A 21,723-nucleotide genomic window follows, 5' to 3' on the forward strand; every position below is an offset into this window, starting at 1 on the left:
TTAATAATTTGGCTGTTTTTCTCACTGGGTAAGAATCTGGTCCTAGAGCTCAGAAACCTGGGTCATTTCCATTCCACTCCAGAATGGAAATGGCGTAGCTGAAACACTGGCTTTTGAGCTAATTGCATTAACTCTCTCCGTGTTCTACACTCACTGACTGAGAATGAGTTGCAATTGACTCAGCCTCAGCAAACCTCTGCCCAGCAGTGAATGGGAGCTTTTTTGGTTTTTTAAAAGTTACTGAAATGGAAAAAGTCATCAGTATGGCGTTATACTAATAGCTTTCTTTTCTAACCTGTTCATTTCAGCTTATTGATGAAAATGAATGTCTCAAACAGGAACTAGCCAAAGCCAAAATGGCTCTTGCTGAGGTCCAAATGGAAAAAGATGCCCTGCTTCATCGCATGAAGAAGATGAATGTTGATCATCAGTAGGACACTGTTCTCTTGGTACAAAGCATCATCATCATAATTGCAGGTGGTGGTGGCACCTAAAATACTGTCTGCAAATCACTTGAAAATGTGGTTTTCTCTTTACAAAAAAAAAAGTGTTTGTGAACCAGGTACTCTTCTGAAATTATCATTAAACATTGTAACTTTTCTCAGCCCATTTTAAACTGAAATGACTTTGGAAAAATCAGTTTATACGGTACTTTATTAATTTATTGAGGAAAAATCATATCATCTACTTTTAATATTATCAAAGGAAATGTTATTTTTAAAATGTTTTCTGAAAAGTGGATGGTTCAGCAATGAAAGAAGGTGCCTGGGTACATAACAGAGTCCATGTACTATGCCTCACTAACAAGGTGTACCTCTCTTTCTAAGGTTATGTTATTTGATTGTTGCCAGAAGATATCTATAGAAGAGGTTACATTTGCACTATGATGATACAGGCTAGATCCTCTAGAATAGTATAGCTACTGAAAATTAAAATACCAGCCCTAAACTGGCCCTACATTCAGTGTAATTTGCCCCGAGAGGATTTTAAGTATAATCCTCTGGTGCTATAGAGTTCCATATATCCTTTCCATATGCACTCCTAAAATAAAACAGTAAATGCTGGAGAATTTAAATAAGAGGGCATATTTCTGGGCTATCCTTCTGCTTGAGGGTCCACTGTATCTGTACAGCTGATGTAATTTAGACATTTACATTTTATTTTTCCTTTCTCTGTGAAGAGGATATAGCCCTGATATAGGATCTGGCCCTTTGTGACAGGTGAGCTTTGAGCCATTTTGCATGCATGTCTGATTCCAGCACAACTCATCAGACATGCCCAAGGATTTGGTTCAATATGTTTAAATAAATAATGTCAGTCCTTGTGAGGGGGGAAAATCCTACTGGGATTCATTAGTTGTATATTGCTCTTTTTTTTGATAAAAAAGCTGTAGAGAATCACTTAATTACCCAAAGAAATTGTGAGATTACATGAAATGTAATTATACAGTTTAAATTGTGGGTGATTTGTACAAATAGAACAATAATTTTCAACTAAAAACTGGTACAGATGAATAAGTAAAAAAGCACAACACCATAAAATAGAGACTGTAAGAGTGTGCTTCTAAACAATTTAGGAAACAACGTACAAAACCATACATGCCTGTAAGAGATTGTCTTTGCTGGAAGTAAAACTGAATGAATAATTTAACTAGTGACCTTGAATCTGACAAATGAAAATCTTTTAATTGCTACCACAATTGTTTCTGCTCCATGGGATGTTGGAGGGAAGTTCTGTTTGTAGATAAGCAAACAAATCTCAAGAAGTATTTAGTATCCTGTGGTTTGACTTTGCATACTCAGGTTGTCAAACCAGTTTTAATTAAATTGTTTTCATTAAAACTTTTTAGAGGACACATAATTTGCACTGCTGGAAATAGTTATTGAAAATGAGTAGATTTTAACCAAGAACTCTCTGGAAGAACTGGTTCGGGCACTATTTTAAAGCCTGCCATATGAAACCCTAGTTGAAACTCTTAATTCCCATGGAAATTTTTTTTTATTATTCTGAATTAGATGAAAAAATATACACACAGTGTTTCTATCAGGGAAATTAAATATTTGTAGTTGAATAGTTATATAAGACAACACAGTATTAAATATGAGTGGTGCAATTTCACATAAATATAATGTCAGATTCAGGGGAGGATTTCTCCTTTGGTTTAACTCTGGTTGGTACTATTAAAATAATTCTTATTTGGTTTATCCTTGCCAAGATCTAGTTGGAATTATTTTGAAGAAGGAATGTATAGAGTGCTTAGTAGCATGTTGCTAGAATATTACATTGAGAATTATCTAATTTTTAAAAAGAAATAAATAGCAATATCAAATGTCTGGGGTTTTTTTACTGCATAAACTAGACTTGCTTGTTTTGAGAAAAAACAATTGCAAACCAAACCCAAAATAATAGCCCAAACCAGCCCTTCTCAGTACAGTTGTTGAAATTCAGGATATCACTTCCTAGCACTTCATTATAACTGGATACATTTCTACTTCACGGCCGTTGTGCAGTATTGAACATCACCTGTGGACAGTTCAGAGGAGATCAGTGTGCTTGGTTGTGAGCTTGACAATACTGGGAGTGTTAGTATAGTGTCATTCTGAAATGTGTTTTGCTATTGAAAAAACTGCAGAGAGTTAATTTATCAGTGTTTGAAAGTACAAAGTTAAACTAAGCTCTAATAGGTTATACTAAACATAGTTACGAAAAGCCTCAGAATTAAAAAAAAAAAGGCTCAAAGGCTTACTTCATCCTCAAGGCTCTGATGGTGATCATAACCTCCTAGACATGAAATTTGTACTATCAGTAGAGCCTCTTGCTTTTATTCTGCAAATACCTAAATGGAAGATAGTTTGGAGAACTTTGTTGTATATAGAAAACTGACTCCAGATGTCTGGTAGGAAAACTGTTACCATGTTTTGTTTTACATTTTCTATGGAAATTTTAACTGGTCTACAGTTTAGCTTAACACCCTTCATCTTGTTTGGAAATGCTGGTTTAATATCTAATGAAGCTTTCACACTAGCTCACCTGAAAGAGGCTGTGCCCTTTCTCAGGCTTGGTCACTGAATCTTTCTGGCATGTGCTGTTCCAGTTCTCACTGCGATTCTAACTTTGTTGGTAAGCACCAGTTTTAAATCAAAATTTTGTGGCCTTACACTGTTACTTATAAAATGCCTGGTGAAGAGGGAGTTTTGTAGAGATTATACCTGCTTGGGTCCCTTCTGCCTAAATCCTTTATTTCCCAGTTCCATTAGCCATGTTCTGTTTGTACACTGTCTCACTTAGGAATTTATTTGGGAGTCTTAATCTGGGATCACAAATGATCTCTACAGGGTAACTGCTAGCTGCAGAACATTTCCTATGTCTGCCATGATAATGGTTATCTTTATTCAAAATCATTTTATAATAAATGTAAGGAGAATGTGATAATAAACTTGACTTGTATCAAGCATCTACAATTCCAAGAGTACCGAATGTATGTATAGGCATTGCAGAAGCAAACTCCCTGCAGTGACCAGATTTCAGGTAAGTAATGATGGACATAATGGTTTCTCTATAAAATAATGTGCTCGCATTGGTCTAGTTCTTAAAACATTCATCACAAAATGTTTCAAGTGGACTTACAGCTCACTGTTGTCATCTGCACATTTTAGAGAGTACATCAGATTCCAAGTCAGCTGTTGGTATAAATTAATGTCTTTTTCTCTACTGTAGGAAGAGTATCACCTTGCTGATATGTTAAGTACCAATGAAATTTTGGGTACTTGCTGTGAAATCCACTAATTCACTCCTCCCAACGGGGAAATTAGTTTTTGACAGCCCTGCAATACAACCTTATCTTTTTTAAATTCCAGCCCATGCCACTTCACTTTTGCTGACTGGCTTTTGAATAGCAGCCCCAATTCCTGTGCCTCATTGTCATCCCAGTGGCAGGCTCTGTAGTGCTGAAGCACAGCTCTTGTGCTTCATGGCTCCCAGTGATGCAGCACCAAGGAGCATGCTCAGCTCACTCGGCTGAGTTCCCTGGCAGTGACATCCTCATCTTAGTAACAGCAGGAAACCTAAGAGCACAAGCAGCACCAAGATCGTGCTAATTGGCATTAATGGATGCAAAACTTGGACAGGAATAGTGGTCTATGCTGGATGAACCAAACTTTGTTTCTCAATAAAATTAGGGGAAAGCATAAAGATTGCTGGTAAATAAAAGCTGTGTAGTTACAGTTGTTTACAGTTTTAGGTATTTTTAGCATGCTTATATAAAAACTTTAAAATTGTTCTGATTTTAAAGTTTATGGAAGATATTTTTGAGCACTTTAATATTTCAAGAACTTTTTAGCCACTCTCAGCTTCTCAAATACTATAGAATGTCTTGCAAGTATGTGTCATGCTACTTGCCAGCTGAAACAAGTTGCAGGAATTAAATCTTCAAAAATCAACTAGACCCTTGATAGCCTGTGTTCTCTCCCAAAATAAAGGGTAACTTCTGCATCCCAGAGAGATGAATATTTCATATTGCCACCTATTTAATGGGTAGATAATACTTTTTAAAAAGGACTTTTTTTTTTTAATTTTGTCTGCCAGTGCCCAAGCCACTCCTAAGCAGTGACATTAAAGTATCTGTATTTTATTATTCCTTCACTATCTCCTGCCTTTTTTTTTTTTGTTGCCATCACTCATTTTAGTATGAGCGGAAGTGGAATATATATATTTCCTAACGCTTTCTGCCATGTAATCTCAGTATTAAATCTTAAAGTTCTCTTAACAGTCTCTGAGAACATTGTTTTGGAAGTAAAAATAAGATGTACTTATGCTGTATCTTCTTTGAGAGTAAGATAGTGTTTGGAGCATAATGCAAGAACTGGTTAATGCAGTTTTCCTAGGACAGAGTCTGTTTGAAACCACCATGATTTAATTTGAGTTCGATAATTGGTAAGTACTTTAAACATTTGACAGAGACATGGACAAAAGAGTGCTTCGGAAGTGGTATTCTGAGGCAGTATGTGCTGAATAAAGAGGCAGCCTCTACGCAACCTATCTGTGGAACGAATCTGCAAACCTCATTCCACCACTACCACGGAAGGTCCAACTGCCAGAAACAACTTCTGTCAGTGTAATTACATTGTTCTAGTAAGGTGGAGGTTTTGAGCACTGGAAAACGCTTTTGCAGTGAGAATTACCATGTTGTAGTCCATGACGGTGGGTGTCTTGCCGGGCAGAGCAGCCGTGCTCAGTTGCGAGCGTTTCGGCGGAGGTCGGTGTAAAGCTGCGCCTCGCCGCGCTGAGCAGCGCTACTGCCATCGGGCAGAGCGGGAGCCGCCACACTGGGAAGGGTCACCGGACAGCCTGGAGCTTCCAGCAACTAATGATGCTCCATTTCATAACACGATTTTAAATCCGAGTTGTTTTGTTTTCAAATTTAGATAACTTGGCTTTGTTTCTACTGCCTTCTTTATGGCATATGTTATTCTCTTTAAGTAAATCACATGAACTGCCTGAACAGCATGAGAAGAAAGATTTTCTTCCCCTTTTAGCTTTAAATAAATTATACAAACTTATTTTTCTACATATTGTCCCTTTATGGTAAGATTTTTAACATATTTTTTGTACTTCATCATTATCTCTTAGAAATGTAGAATAAATTTTCTGGTTTTCCTATCATTGTATAGATGAAAAGCTCCACCTTGATATCAATAATTTATTTGTTCAATTTCCTCACTAACTAGAAAAACCCCTCGTTTTTAATAAAAGGAACATATAGAGGTTTGCTGTGTTTCTTTGGGAATAACCAAATGTAACCCTTTACAAATGCTTACCTTACGCACCTTCGCCAGATGGTAATCTAACATGACAGTTTATATTAACACCATAGTGTGTGGTAAGTGATCTGGAGTTATTTCTTTTTATATCCTATTTGGCTATTCAAAAATTCACAGGCAGAATGACTAAGCAGAGAGAAAAGCAATTTATATAAAATTTACTGTAGGAATGGGGTTGCTTTATTTTTGTCAAATAGAGAAAATAGCATAGAAAGCAGCTGTCTCTTAATTCCTCTGGAATCTTAATATAGTTTTTTCTTTCCACTTATTTTTAATTCTAACAAGAGCCTGCAACTCAGGATAGGTACAATGGAGAGTTTTTTAAGATGTCATCCTGCAGTGCCAATACTAGAACATGTTGCAGAACATGACAATATACTGGACACCAGCAAAATCACAGCTGCTTACCTGAACTGAGTTTTATGTAGAAATGAGGCTTCTCTGTTCAAACTTAGCAGGAAGTCTCCTGAAAAGTCACTTCCTTCTAAACATGAGATTTGCTATTGTGCAGTATTCACCAAAAAAAAAAAAAAAAATCAATTTACAGACTTTTTGAGTTTGTATGTGTGTGTGTGTGTATTTATATTTGAAAGTATTTATACCATGGCTTTCTTAAAGAATTATAATGTGTCACCCCCAGCATTTCATTTCCTATCCAAAAGTAATGTAAGAAATATGGTAAGTTGCAAACAGTCATTGAGAAATCCTTTAAAGCAGTATCAGAGCTATTTGCTTTAACTGGGTCCTAAATCCTCCCAAATCTCTAACAGCTGGCAATGTAACTCATGGAAACTACAAGTTAAGTTTCAAACTCATGCTCATCTGAGGATATATCTGAGAGAGGTCATGACCTGAATGCTGTTCTTAAACCTTCCTTTGGTATTATCAGAAGCAACAGGAAAGAATTCCTTCAAAGTCATAATATTAAGAAGATTTTTTAAAAGACTCCTTGAAATGGTACTTGACAAAATACTTCAGCAGGCAAAGGCAACCTAGAGTTAATCTCTTTTGCCTTTTCATTATGCAAAACACGTCTCTTATTTAGCTACTGTAAGTCAAGGAGGAAAAAGGGAGACTATTTGAAATAAGCATAGGGAAAACAACACATTAGAAAAAATTCTGAGCACCTTATTCATGAAAACATTCCTATGTGGCTGAATAGCTGTCATCCTTAATGTCAGTGTGGCAGCCTTTAAATCCACAGCTGCTGGAATCAAAAGGAATATTTTTACTTAGCAGCAAATAGTAATGTATAGGCAGTAACAGATTTATTTTTTTTCTTCTCCATCTGGTGATAAAACTCATATATGGAGCAACACCATCTTGCATGTGTTAGCTGGATACTAACTGACAAACATTGTCATAACCTCCCACTTTGCTGATGTCCTTTCACTTTAAGGACCCTTGAAAACTTCTTATGCCAATAAGGAGACCCTACATCAAGTGGGATTTATGAATAACAGGAAATTTAGATATCAGATACTCAGTATCCAATCTCATCCATTCTACCATTCCTGATATCCACTGGAAATGGTTCTGCCAGAAGAATCTGAACCAAAAACGCTGGAGGTGATTACTGTGAGAACTTCAATGAAGCTGTGTGTAACTAAATAAAGATATGGCAGAGCTATAGTGATGTACATTTTCACTACAACTATCCTAACAGAGATGTGAGAAAGGGTTGTATTATAGAAGGACGTAGAAAAGAGAGACTGAGAATTTCTATGAAAGGAAATTTTAAAATTGCAGCAAGAGAGAAATGCACAATAAACAAACTGAATATTAGTTAAATCAGGTGCTATGAATGTTCAGTTACTGTATACACAATGTGCATTAGATCAGGTACATTACAAAATGTATCAAAACAGACAAAATAATTGGAAAACATGATTTGATGTAAAAACAATCCTACCGGAAAAAAAAAGAAATTGACTTGGCTTCCAGAGCAAATCTGAACCATTGTTTCCCTGCTGAAATGGTGGTGGTGGTGAAATGTTTCAGTCTCTCCTCACAGGAAACAAGTGATAGGACAAGAGGAAACCACCTCAAGTCACACTAGGGAAAGTTTAGTTTGGACATTAGGAAAAATTTCTGGACCAGAAGGGTTGTCAAGCACTGGAACAGTCTAGCCAGGAAAGCGGTGGAGTCACCATCCCTGAAGGTATTTTAACGATGTGTAGATGTAGCACTTAATGGACACAGTGCAGTGGTGGACTTGGCAGTGATGGGGCAATGGTTGGGCTCGATGACCTTAAAGGTCTTTTCCAACCTGAAGCTTCTGTGACAAATGAAGGGTAGTGTCTGGGAAAAGTGTTGGGGTATTGCTGAGGAAAGTGATATTTGATGAAATACTAACATCAAAATAAAACTGTGCAGTTCCATATTTTGATGTTTCAAATTTAAATGTGTTTTATTGTATCTTCAATATAAAAAGGAATGATGTGATAAAACACTAGTGTCATAGAAGCTCATTCATTTGGCATTACTAAGTCTATTTTCAGAAAACTACAGTGTGTGGTAGGTCCAGAGGTGTGAAAAGAGGAAACATGTAAGAAAACAGGAGTTATCAGATTTATGTGACTTCAGAATTTTCGTACTTGAATTATTCACCCTACTTTAGTTATTCACCCAGCTTTATTGGAGGCGGATCTTTTTAGCTCCAATTTGTTGTATACTTAATTATTTGATTAAAGATTACTTTGCATTAATTACTGCATATTTTTCTAGATTATGCCAGCCTATTTGCATATCCATAGCAGCGTGTGTCTCTGTACTTTGTATTCTCTTAATAGAATATGGAACTAGAACTTCTATCCCAAATAGCTGCACCAGTTTTCTTCCAATGGGAAAGAATGCAAAGATTAATTCCTAGATCTGTTTTCCTGAATCAGCTCCAGTTAGAAGAGCGTCATGGATATGCTGGTACTCCTGTAATCCTCTCTGCTACCTTTGCTACTGATGCTTTGGGGTAGGTCAGTACACTATTATGTTCTTGAAACGTTAATCTTGCATGGAATAATTTTTTGTGCATGGTTCTTCCTTTGAGATCTTAGCTTTTACTTAGCTGCTGAAATAAAATCAGGGCTTTTTGCCTGATTTTTACTCAGTTCAGATGAGTAAGTATAAATCAAATTAATTGTCTGGTTTAGCCATAGATTTTACCAATTATTTTTTTAGACCAAGACTTACTGTATTGTTAGAAGGCTCAAAATGAGGGAGTTGCACATCAGCAAACAAATTACTCATGTTAATATTTTCCTCTGTAATCTAGTTACACAAGAGGTAATTGAGATTAAGAAATTCACTGCATAACCATGTCCTCATGCAAAAAGCAATAACTTTCTTCCCTAGGCAGTGCAGGAGTAGCTGTCTAATTTTAATAAACACTCTAGAATGTTGTTTTGTGGATCTTGAAGAAGTAATTAAGAATGAAGAACCTTTTTACTGTTGGGCTAACTGAATAAAATATGTTGGGGCCCTAATCTTGTGCTAGCAGCAAAGTACCAGCTTCACAAAATCACCATTTCTGACAAATTTTATATTAATTGTTTTTTTGACAGACAGCAGTAGTACCCTTAACATTAGAATAACTGTGTGGTTGTATATGTACTGTACAAAACCACAGTAAACAATGTGCGGTGTATTTTAGTTTACATATGAAGACTCCATTAAACTACACTCATACACAAGGCAGTAACCTGAGATAAAACAAATTAGCAAGACAATGAGCAAAGCTTACATACCTGTTGTTTGTGCTGTGTTGCTATCAGTGTGCACACATACAGGTCCATGCTAACATGTAATTTCTCAGAATAAAAACATGTGTTTCCAAGTGGAATACAAAGCAACCCCAAGCCTACTCTAAATTAAAATATTTGAATGAAAACAATATATTAACTTGGTTTAAGTCTGTCCCCTGACCAGTGTGATTCCTAAGTTCTTCTTTAGGAAAATTAATTGGTTTATATTTACTTTTTCCACGTCCTTCATTTTATATATTTCTATTTATAGCTCCGTATAGTTTTAATTTTTTTAAAGCTGAAGTGGCCTGGTCTATTTAAGCTTTACAAAGACTGTATATACTATACATCTGATCATAGCTCTTTGCCTTTACTTTAATTTGCCTTGCTTAGTTCTGATGTAATGTTTTTGAGACAGGACAAAATCAGTGGTTTTATACATCAACATATTGATGCTCATTTCCTTTCCTAATAATTCCCAATAATTGTATTTGCTGTTTTGATTAGCATATAGCATTAAATGGACATTTTTACAGACATGTATGGAGATGTAACAGCAGTTTTGGAATTGTAAAAAGAGAATCCAAAAAAACCTCTACTAAAGCATTATTCATTTCTTTTGACAGTGTTGAGTTCCACCTTCTGTTTTACTATCTACTAGAATGTACTCTTGCATACTCAGTTTTAGTCCAAACTATCCTGAAACCTGTTGTTTTGCTACTTTATTTCACTTTTTATTCTCTTCAGAGGCTCTTTATGAGCCTGCTGGACAGTGCAGGTCCTAGGAGAGACCTCTACACAGCTGTACTGGCAACCTCTCACCAATGTGAAAACTGGCTATTTTTCCATTTTACTTTCCTTCCTTTAACCACGCACAAGAGAATCGTCCCTCTTAACAACAATTTGATTTCTTTAGAAGTATTCTGTAAGGACCTTGTCAAAAGCTTTTTGGAAAGCCAAATATAAGCTATTGATTGACTTGCAATTTTCTATATGCTCTTTGACTTCTTCAAAGAACTCCTACAGAAACACAAGACATGACTTGCTTCTCCAAAAGTTGTATTGAATCTTCACTGTTGTATGCAGGCAGGTGTCTACCAATTTTCCAAGCATGCAAATCAACTCAGTAGTTCTCCAGGTCTCCTTCAAGCCCCTTAGGAGTTATTAGGATCACATTTGCCACCTTCCACTCATCTAGTACCAAGGCCAATTGAAGCAATAGCTCACACATCATCATTTTAATTCTGTGAGTGTCAGATCGGAGGTTCTTCAGACTCTTTGAGGAACTGAATCTGGTCCAGGCAAGCTATTTTTATTTATTGATTTGTTTCAACAAAACCTTTGCTTATGAGATTGTAAGTTCAGTTAACACCTTGGACTTGGCCTGTAAAGAAAAGCCCTGGTAGTTGAAATGTCAACTACTTTTTCACCACAAATAGTTATATCCACTGGAAAAAAAAAAAAACAACCTGGCCAGACCAAGAATCCAGTGCAAAGTTAGCTATCTGCATAATTTCTGTTAAGAATAAGCATCAAAGCTAAAACTTGCATGGATTTGGTAAAATAAAGCTAGTAAGAGAATCAGTGAAAGACTCTACATTTGACAATGCTATACTGAGAAAAAAGAGTGCTGTGTCCATTTGGTTCCAGGTTAATTCCCACTGCAACATTAATAAAAATCTTTCTTTGTCATGTAGTTCTCCTTTGAAATTTCAAATACATTCTGCCTTGTTGGTCATTACCACACGTATGCACAAATACAAATATACCTAAATGTATGAGTGTTCACTCTACCATTTATATAAATTCTGAGGAGTGATTTACCATGATGTATTCATGTAGGATAGTTACTATTAGAAGAGACAAAACCAGAGTAGAACCCCTGGCAGAACACTTCTAGATATGCTATTGCCTTACAGTGCACCAGCCCCCTGTGCTGCTTTCCTGGGCGTTACTGATGGAGAGCAAAGATAACATTTACACACAATTCTACCAGCTTTCTGTACTTGCAGTTGCAGTCCCTCGTCACTTGCATGTTTCAGCTGAGACTTCTCTATGATCCCTCTTTCAGGCAGTACATATCCTCAAAGGAAGATAAGAAGAGGAAAATATTTTATAGTCCGAAAGAGGTTGTATGTATCAAAGGTAGAAACAAGTTGGGTTTTATGCAATAAACTGTGCATTAAGCAGTACAGGCAAACCTTTAATACTTTACTGTATCTGTCAGCACACACTGGATTGGGGCATCTAATCAGCATGCTGCTCTTACCAGCTTGTATCCACATTTGATTGTGCATTTCTCTCTAATGCATGAAAAATAGTGTCATGCATTTTTGATAGCACACTGATGTAAACCTAACATAGAGCAGAAGGACTGGATGAATAATCATACTGCTAATCCCACCTGCTGTAACACAAGAAATACATGAAAAGATATGTATAGATATCCCAGTTAACCTTAGGATCTGCCATCAGAGCAAAATCACAACTGCACTGGAAATGGCACGGCAGACAGATCTGACTTTCTGTCAGTACTATCCCGTGCCCATGTTCTGGAGGTTTGGCTCTCCAGCACTGACACAACCTGCAGTCTGTGTGTCCTTGACACTTTCCAGCAGTGGGGCATTTCAGCCCTGTGGGGAATGCAGCATACTTCCCATGGAATATTCAGATGACTCTGTAGGTTAGTGGCTGTGACACAGAATCACAGTTAAATTTCTTGCTCTTCCTTAACGTGTTCAGAGCCCCATAAAGATGATGCCATGGGGTCACTGCAAATACTGAGACAATATCTTGCTGTTTTGCAACATCACTAAGGGACCGGTTTTGCATTCTTTTCCCCTGCAAATTTCCAACATGCTTGAAAGGAAGTATGTGTTTATAGAAAATGGCATCTAGTTAGAATTGTTTGGTCAGAGACAGGATTGTTGTGGATAAGTTGTCAAAAATGGCTTTTCCCTCACATGTTACTTCAGCCTCTACTTAATTGGGTGAGTCCAAGAATCCATGCAGTTTTTTAAGACCACAGAACTCTTGATGTTTTTATATCCCTCATGAGTTAGTTTTAGTACCTTCAGTTTCTATAATTTTCTTTTACAGTGGGGGAGGATGCAAGTCCTTTTGCATATTTCAGTGGTGAGAGCTAAACTAAGCGTCATGTGAGTATTACGGTGTGTCCCAGTTTTCCAAACCAAGGCCATGTCCACTGTGCCATCTACCTGCTGAGCCTATCCCTGAGGAGGGCTGACCTGCATCCAGGTTCCACCTTGGCAGGGAACCAGGATATGATGGCATTCACACCTGGCCTCAAGAGCTCATGGCTTCAAACTCAGTTTCTTTTCTATGCTACAGATATCCACCCTAAAGAGCAAAAGACAATATCAAGACTGAAAAACACTTGCCACCCAGATGCATGAAAAATACTGCTTTCTCTTGGGCAGCCTTCACAAAAATTAGAATAACAATCGGGCCTATTTAATGCTAATTTATTTTCTGCTGTCAAAAAGAGCTGATGGTTTGTTCTAGGATTTTGTGCTCTGTTTCAGCATACCCCTCAGAATTTGTAATCGGGATCTTAGGCCTTCCTTATATCTTTACGTGAGAGAATGGATAATACATAGTCCTGAAACATGTCAATATGTTTGCTATTCTACACAACTATTTTTTAATATCATGAATTTAGTGTTTTCTTCAATACCTACAACTCAGTTTTTCATATTCTCTTCCACGCATCTGCTTGAAAATAAAGAGGGAAAGGTCATGGAATGTTAGAAAGCACCCATTTAATTTGCCTTTAATTCAGGGAGGCTGCAGGAGGAGGAAATGAAGACATTGTCACCCTGATATGAGAACAAAGCCAAGTGATAGCTGCATTGTAAAAACATTAAGGAAATTCCCTGCTTTTTACAGTCACTTCTAGTCCTTTCAAATGACAAACCAGTTAAAGAATTTCTAGGTAGGCTAAGTGCTCTCTCTGGTATTTTAGAAAATGGAAGAAAACAGAAGGTAAAGCATATGTTGTGTTGAGAGAAATTTTGAGATTGAAGGTGTGATGCCGCTTAGATACTGACAGCTGCAGTGGTCATAACTTAAAATGTCTTTACAAATACTAAAATCTTAGAATCAAAATTCTGCTGTCATATGGAACATCACTGCTCAAAAAGCATACAACATTTTGAAGGATCTCTTTGCTGTATTACAAATTATTTTTCTCATCTGTAACTACTGCAAATTATACAGCTATGTTTCTACATTCTGTGTCTAATTCACTTATTTATCATACATACATTTTAACACTCCACAGTCTTGTCCTAATATTACCAGGAGCAAAAAACTTAAGACATTTAAAAACACAAAGGAGTCCACTTAATCTAATGAATGGGTTTGGCCATTTACATTCAACTCAGTCTAGATACTTTGTTTTTCTTACTACAGCCCACTGTCAATTTCATCTCTGGAAACAGACCAGCCCATGTTCTCAATTCTTTGCTTCAGTAGCCCTTAGAATTTATCCACGTTTAACCCTTCCATTAAAAAGTGCTGCTTACATTCTTTTTCACTTTTCAAATTGATGGAATTATTCTATTCTGCCATATTTGTTAATGAAACTAAATCTTCTATTTGGCCTTCACAGTTTTTTTTTTTTTTTTTTTTTTTGGGCACTAGGCTGTGCGTTTACTGGGGTTTTGAGCCTTTCTACATTCATAAAATCTTTCTGAATTTGCTGGCTACTGCATGCATCTGCTCCATTGATATTTCTATGCTGATTTTCCTTACTGTTCTTCAACAGCTTTCTGGACGATCATTTCAATTAGAAATGTCTTGAGATTTTATTTTCCCTAGAAGAATTATGTAACGTTTATACTGAGTCATATTTGCCATCTGCTGATCCAACCACATAAACAATACAAATTCTTGAAAACCTGAGATTTTCCTTAGCATCTGCTTCTAATCTAATTTTTCACAAATGTGCAGGTTTATGCACACACTCCTGCCTTAAGATTAGCTCTTCATTGAATACTGGCACCTCTTCCGAGGCTCTCGGCAAACTTGAAGGAATCTCTTCATGCAGAGCATGCAGAGGATACATGTGAGAAGGTGTTTATCAGGCAATGCACGTGACTGCGTACAAAATCAAAAGCAAGGCAGGAATACAGGGAAATTATGGCAACCTTAACACGAATTCAGAATGCAGGGGTGCTCTTAGTTTATGGCTAACTTCTTTGGAACTAGTTAATGCTCAAGTGGCTGGCATCAAGATACAACTTTTTAGTCTGGCTTTAAATTACAGTTTTCCACGGTGACTGCTGTGGCTAAGGACTTAAACTATAAATCCTAATTCATGTGATTATACATTTACATATTCAAACCACATTGAAACACTTATGATCACAGAATCAGGCCCTAAAATTGCTATTTATATCAGACTCTTTCAATAAGAAAAGCTGTAGTTACAGAGTCCTTAATAATTTTATGCATGTGTTCAGTTCTGTGTCCCGCTGACAATATTGGAGAAGACATTTTACATCCTGAAAATGACAAACTATGTAAATTACATTTCCTCGCTAAAATATACTGTTTTGTATGGATGACTTTGTAGATGACTTTATTGAAATGATAGGTCTCCATAATGATTGTTTTTTTCCTTTGTAAGAGAAAATCAGACCCCAAAATGAAATTTCTATCAATTTTTAAAATATTAAAATTCCTTAATTAGCTAATAGAAAGACAAAAACATCTGTACAACTGTTACTGATAGGGACTAAAACAAATCATTTGTGAAATCAACAAGGATCTTTCCATTGCCTTAAATGTACCATAGGTCTGGTGTAATAAACACTCTCCAAAAACCTAACATCAGAATCCGGCCAAACACAATGTTATTTTGCCATTTCTCCCATTGCTTCTTGTGAACACAAGAGGAGAGTGGGAACACATGGGAGAGTGCCACTGATCCCAGTGGGGGAAGGGTGAGGGATTATAATTTACTTGCCTATGGTCCTATCTACCCCAATTACTAAACTAAAACAGGAACACGGGGCTATAATTTAGCTCTCGCATATGCACAGTATCAAACGTTGCATTTGTCAAGGATGTGCCTATGAGTTGGCCAGCACTGAGTATTTTCAACTTGGCTTGAAAGAACCCAAAATCCAAGAGGAATGATTAATTTCGGTGCCCGGAAAAGTCACACAATTTAAAAGGTCTCTGTAACAGAACCGGGCGCTCCAGAAGGGCTGACTGGATTTGATACCAAATATATTCAGTTATACCTATACTCAGTGTTTCTTATCCTTGGAAACACTGAGAAGCCGCGACCCTGGCGTGCGGCAGGTGCCGGCAGTCCCGCCTGCCCGATTCGCTCCTGACCCCCGCGGGGCCCGGGTTTTCCTGTCTGCCTGCACCGCTTCGCGCAGAGGAGCCGGCGCTGGCCGTACCGAGCCCCCGGCGCTGGCCGTGCGGGGGCCCCGCCGCTGGCCGTACCGAGCCCCCGGCGCTGGCCGTGCGGAGCCCCCGGCGCTGGCCGTACCGAGCCCCCGGCGCTGGCCGTACCGAGCCCCCGGCGCTGGCCGTGCGGAGCCCCCGGCGCTGGCCGTGCGGAGCCCTCGGCGCTGGCCGTACCGAGCCCCCGGCGCTGGCCGTACCGAGCCCCCGGCGCTGGCCGTACCGAGCCCCCGGCGCTGGCCGTGCGGAGCCCCCGGCGCTGGCCGTACCGAGCCCCCGGCGCTGGCCGTACCGAGCCCCCGGCGCTGGCCGTACCGAGCCCCCGGCGCTGGCCGTGCGGGGGCCCCGGCGCTGGCCGTACCGAGCCCCCGGCGCTGGCCGTACCGAGCCCCCGGCGCTGGCCGTGCGGGGGCCCCGGCGCTGGCCGTACCGAGCCCCCGGCGCTGGCCGAGCGGAGCCCCCGGCGCTGGCCGTGCGGAGCCCCCGGCGCTGGCCGTGCGGAGCCCCCGGCGCTGGCCGTGCGGGGGCCCCGGCGCGCCCCCGGACGGGCAGGAACGCTGCTGGCGCCCCCGCCTCGCACACACGCGCGTATTGTGCCACGGGCCCCTCGTCCCACCGCACTTGCTGACAATCGCCCCGCGGGCGGGTGCGTGTCCCTCAGCGCCCGCCGCAGGAGCCGCCCTCTGCTCCCTCCGCTCCCGCGGCTCCTCAGCGCCCCGGGCCCCCCGTGCTCAGCGCGGGCAGCCGGCCCCGGCCCAGCGCTGCCCCGAGGCCGCTCGGAGCCGCCGCGGGGGGCGCGGCCGGCGCACCTGGCGGGGCGCGGGGCGGGCGGCGCTGCCGGCACCGCAGTGGAGCGCGGGGCGGGCCGGGGCGGGGGCGCGGCGGCCGCGGAGCGCGGGGCAGGCGGAGCACCGGGGCAGGCGGAGCACCGGGGCGGGCGGAGGGGACGCCGTGCCCGGGCAGCCACTGGGAGCGCGCCAGCCGCGTCTCCTCAGCAACGGGCCTGGCACGGCAGGGCTGCGCCTCTTCCCTCCCTCCCTCCCTCCCTTCGCCCGCTCCTCCCCGCTTCCGTCCGTCCGTCCGTCCATCCATCCATCCATCTGTGAGGGTCGTTATCCCCGCCGGCCCGACCGGCCACAGGGACCGAGGTTGCCCGCTCCCCCCGCCCCATCCTCTCGGCCGGGGCTGTGCGTGCATGGGAGTGGGGGGGAGGTTCTTTATTGGCCTCGTCCTCCCTCTCTCCCTCCCTCCCTCCCCCCTTCTTCCACACTCCACCCAGAAATGATCCAGTGAAACTAGGAGGAGGTGATTCTCCTCCTCCCTCCTGCTGCTGCTCCTGCTGGTCTGGAAGGGACTGCAGGAATCTCTGCTGTGCTCTGCTCTGAGGCAGGGTCTGGGGAGGGGAGACCGTTCTCTGGAGGGAGGGGGCCGCAGTGGCCCGGGGTGCAGCTCTCCCGTGGGGGGCTGCTTGGTTCCCGACCATGGGGAAGGACCAGGAACTGCTGGAAGCCGCTCGCACTGGGAATGTGGCTCTGGTGGAGAAACTCCTCTCTGGGAGGAAAGGAGGGATCCTGGGCAGTGGATCTGGAGCTATTCCCTTATCCAGCTTATTGAGGTAGGGACATCGTTCCCCATCAAATGCTGGGGATATTAACCTGTTCTTCCCTATCATCATTATCATCGCCCCTCTCATCTTCATTTCCATTCCTGCATCCTTCATAGTAACAATAAATCGTTCACTCTCTCCCCAAGTACAAGCATGCCAGGGTTTAAAGTCACAGGCAGTCATTTTATTAATATAGTGGTACTGAATTTCCTGCCTTCAATGCGTCTGCAGGGTCCTTGTTCATTCTGTTACTAGCTGTGGTGCAGAACTTATGTTTTGACTGCTGGGCTAATACATACAATGTATTAGTTATCCTTCCTTTGATATTTCCATCTTCAAATTGCTACTTTAATTGCAGATGGAAGTGCTTATCACAGACAAGGCATTGCATTGTGGAATTGTGTGTTAAAAGACATAGCTTCACCCCATACCCTCACCCATAGCTTTTACCCTTGCTTGCAGAAGAAATTAGGCATGCCATTGTAATAAGCCTACAAAACAAAGAAAAGGAATCTTTTTTGTGGGAGATCTTCGAGGCAGAGGAGGTGTAAAACTTAGGGAGCAGGTTAGGTAAGAGCAGCATTACTTTCAAGGTACCTGGATGTAGTGGAGTGAAACTGGGTTACTGGCCATGTTGGGTGATAGGGCTTAACTTCAGTCATTAGTTGTATCTCCTGCAATCCACAGCATAGCTTTGATCGTAAGTTTCATCATGCTCTTAAGTCAGAGCATTGTCACAATCATTTATGGCATTTGACTGTATTCAGAGCAGAGAAGGTCTGCAGCACACAGTCCAGTGCTAGTGTTCAATACTAAACTAGGCATAGCAAAAGATGACAAAATGAACTGAAACACTGTTGACCTAGAACTTGAACAAATTGGGGGTTTGGCTTGGTTTTTTATTCCTTAAAGAAAGAAAAGGCCTAGCACAATGGAAATTGATTAAATTAAAATGTATTTGTGATTCCATTGCCGGTGCCTTCTTGTCAAGGTATTTATATTATTTCCATGTTCCCTATCAGGGAAAATTTAATGGTAACTCTCCAAATTATACTGTTTAAACTCTATTTTAAAATCTTGCTATTTTAAAGCTAGGTTTAGTGCTGTAAACAACAACAGTTCAGGTATTCATAGTTTACCAAAGTTCTGTGGTGCCCCAGTTCAATTTGCTATTGCACCACTGTTGAATTACTAGCCCATTGACCAAAACCAAAACACACCATGTGATTGCTTGCTTGTACTGTACTCGAATAGGCTGCTTAGGAAGAAGTGTGCCATCTAGTCAGTTAAATTTGAAATATGATACCTACTTTTCTAAGTACAGAAGTAAGTTCACTTCAGTACAATGACTGGCCATTTATAATCTAGTTCTAACACATGGTTTGTGCAATGGCTTTCTCCAGGGCTAGTGCCTGTGCTGTATTCTTGCACTGTTTATTTCATGTTGTATATCGTGAGTTCTGTATATCCAGAGGGAGTGTATTTGCTTGTGCTTGCCTTCCTTTATTAAACAGCAGTGTTGTATGTTGTGTACACAGAACACATGAACCGTGTGTTTTGTATATACAGATGGGTCATCACAGTTCTTGTTTGTTACTCAGGACTGAAGAATTTTAGGTTGTTATGTCAACTGGCTTTTTTCTTTTTCCTGGAAGTGCACTTAGCTTGAAGAGAAGTAAAGCAGAGTAAAACATATACTGTTTAATTTATGGCATTTCTTACTAATGTTAACAAGAATGTCTATGGCTTTCTGTAAACACAGCTTCAAAAACTAAGAATGAACTTTGAGCTGTATGCTGCATCCAGCTGTATGATGAAATATTTCTAATTTAGAAAGAATTCAGTAAGCATCATTAATGATGCTTAAATGTTTCACAATCTAACACACTATGGAACATAGGACTTTTTTAGAGGGTTCAGCAGGAAAGCTCGAAGCAGAAACTAGTATGCATTATAGTTAATGTTTTTCAATAAAGAATTATATATGACAGGTAGCTTTTTTTTTTTTTTTTTTTTTTTTTTTTGGAAATGTTCCATGATCTAACTGATGCCATTAATTATGGATTAAGTCCAGAATGACATGCAAGATTAAGGTTGGATCTATCTTGGTATAGAAAACATGGAAACAATATAAGAGTCATATGAACATCCTGATCCTGTCTGGGAAATCCACACTTACGGAAAATAGCAAAGCTGTAGAAGAGCCATACTTGTACAGTATAAAAGTTTGAATTTGAAGCGGAACCAAAGATTTTTTTAAATAGAATACCTGAAGAAGTTTACTAGTAGAGCTATATTGGTATCTTTGCATACAGTTTATTAGAATAAAAACTTTTGAAAGTTGTTTTTAAAAAAGCAACAGAATAATATAAGGACATAATTTTTGTAATTTTATTTATTTTTTAGGAGTCATTTTGACAGTAACTCCTGCTGTTTTGTTGATCATAATTATTGCTCAATTTCTAAAATGGTCCCCAAGGACTGTACATGCCCCACTGTAGTGAGAAAGGTTCATGTTGCTCTTTCTTTCTCCTTTTGGTAGTGCTGTTTCTAGTGTTAGGCTGGAAAAGTCCAACTCTTTCAGTATGCATATAGACTAATACTGTGCCTGATGCATTGGTCTAGGTAGCAGGACTACATTGTCCCTTTGGATTTCTTCAAAGTGCTGAAGACAACTCAATTTATGTGGCTGAACGCTCTATGGATAGACATAATTTTTTGGTGGAAATTTGCTTCACAGTAATTATGTGCCCTGTGAATGAAATTTAATATTCATAAATTGAAAAATACACCTTGATTGTTATCTGAGCCAATGAACAAACTATCTGAGCTCTGATGTCCTATTTACATTTTTATAACAGCTCTTTTTTCCCAATGATTAATGTGTTTTATGGTACTTGAGGGGAAAATAGGGCAAACTTTTGTATGGATATTCTATAGCTGGACCTACTTGTTGATGCTAATTGCAGACTAAATTATATAAATGTTAAAGGCCTGACTTCTAACTCCTAAGTTATTAAATTATAACAACAGTTCAAGAAAACAGCTCTGTTCTGGAAGGCTCTTTAAACACACATATAAATGTATGAATGAATTCCTGCAAGAATTTAAACACATGCTTAGAGTATGTGCAAAGTGCATAAAAATGATGTATGCTTAATTAAGACCTCATATGCACCCAGATATCTGTAATGCTTACTACATAAAACCTCATGGCCAGATTAGTTTATCTAAAACGATGACAACAAATCAGTGATGTTTGACTGTGTGGACTCTGTAACTCATTTCAGCTTCAGAGGAGCTTGGAAAGCCTCTGTGGGTCAATTTGTGCCCCCTGCCTCAATATCCATAGTTTGCTCTTTATTATAAAGATTGTGGTTCAATGTAGTGAAGGTGAATTCCTCAGGTGCAAAGATCAGCATAAAGCATTGCAACATACTAGAGCAAGTAACCTAAGTAAACACCTGATGTAATTTATTTGCTTAAACTTGGGTACTTACTGGTACTTTAGGTGCCCAGGTGTTTTTGGAATGGAATGATGGACTTTGACAAAGAACTAGGAACTCTGGGATACATATAAATTCCCGGTGTGATACACTAGGACATCTGAAGCTGTGTTGCATGTTTTGCCTATGGTCTCTAACCCAAAACATTAGTGCAGGGCTGGAGTCTCTTCTTTTACTATGTGGAGTAAAAGAAAAAACATTCAAAGTTTAGAAGACTTAAGTCTAAATTTATTTTTTTCTGTTTCTTTGTGGATTCCACTGCCTGGAATGGTCATATATTAATATGTTAAATATGTTTCATATTAAAAAAAGTTTTTGAAGTTTAGAATTAGGGATTTTTTTTCCGGATTGCAAATAGAATTTTCACGTATTTTTATGTGATTTCACTGGCTCTTATATTATTCCAGTCTAAACACAAAAACCTTACAGTGAAATCCCACAGTCTCTCTAACAGAATGTATAATTTAATTTCTGTATTCCAAATTTTTAAATGCACATTAAAGAATTTAACACATAAAGTATTTCTAATAAACCTGGTATTTTTAATTTACTTAATTTGATTATCTCTGTATACATAGCATGTTTTAATTGACCAGCTAGCTTTTCAT

General features: G+C 39.7%; 2 protein-coding genes and 1 long non-coding RNA gene across 11 annotated transcripts in view; 2 read left to right on the plus strand and 1 right to left on the minus strand.

Moving 5' to 3' along the window:
- BLTP3B (bridge-like lipid transfer protein family member 3B) overlaps positions 1–2,329 on the plus strand; it is a 47,765-nt gene extending 45,436 nt beyond the window's left edge. For both annotated transcript variants that reach the window (XM_068191636.1, XM_068191635.1), the window contains one exon: positions 309–2,329. In XM_068191636.1, the coding sequence (XP_068047737.1) occupies positions 309–434 (126 nt within the window). In that variant the 3' untranslated portion in view covers positions 435–2,329. The remainder of the gene's footprint in view (positions 1–308) is intronic.
- A 5,873-nt stretch (positions 2,330–8,202) lies between these two features.
- LOC137474778 (uncharacterized) lies at positions 8,203–11,636 on the minus strand. The gene is made up of 2 exons (XR_010999480.1): positions 11,477–11,636; positions 8,203–10,943 (listed from the first exon to the last, which is right to left on the minus strand). It is a non-coding gene; the product is annotated as an uncharacterized lncRNA (long non-coding RNA).
- A 5,393-nt stretch (positions 11,637–17,029) lies between these two features.
- ANKS1B (ankyrin repeat and sterile alpha motif domain containing 1B) overlaps positions 17,030–21,723 on the plus strand; it is a 401,048-nt gene continuing 396,354 nt past the window's right edge. For 2 of the 8 annotated variants that reach the window (XM_068191650.1, XM_068191661.1), the window contains exon 1: positions 17,030–17,618. In XM_068191650.1, coding sequence (XP_068047751.1) covers positions 17,485–17,618 — 134 coding nt within the window. In that variant the 5' untranslated portion in view covers positions 17,030–17,484. The remainder of the gene's footprint in view (positions 17,619–21,723) is intronic. The other 6 variants (XM_068191651.1, XM_068191660.1, XM_068191648.1 and 3 more) reach the window with 4 other exon arrangements.

Source organism: Anomalospiza imberbis, chromosome 5, assembly GCF_031753505.1.
Source record: "Anomalospiza imberbis isolate Cuckoo-Finch-1a 21T00152 chromosome 5, ASM3175350v1, whole genome shotgun sequence".
Classification (NCBI taxonomy): Eukaryota; Metazoa; Chordata; class Aves; order Passeriformes; family Viduidae; genus Anomalospiza; species Anomalospiza imberbis.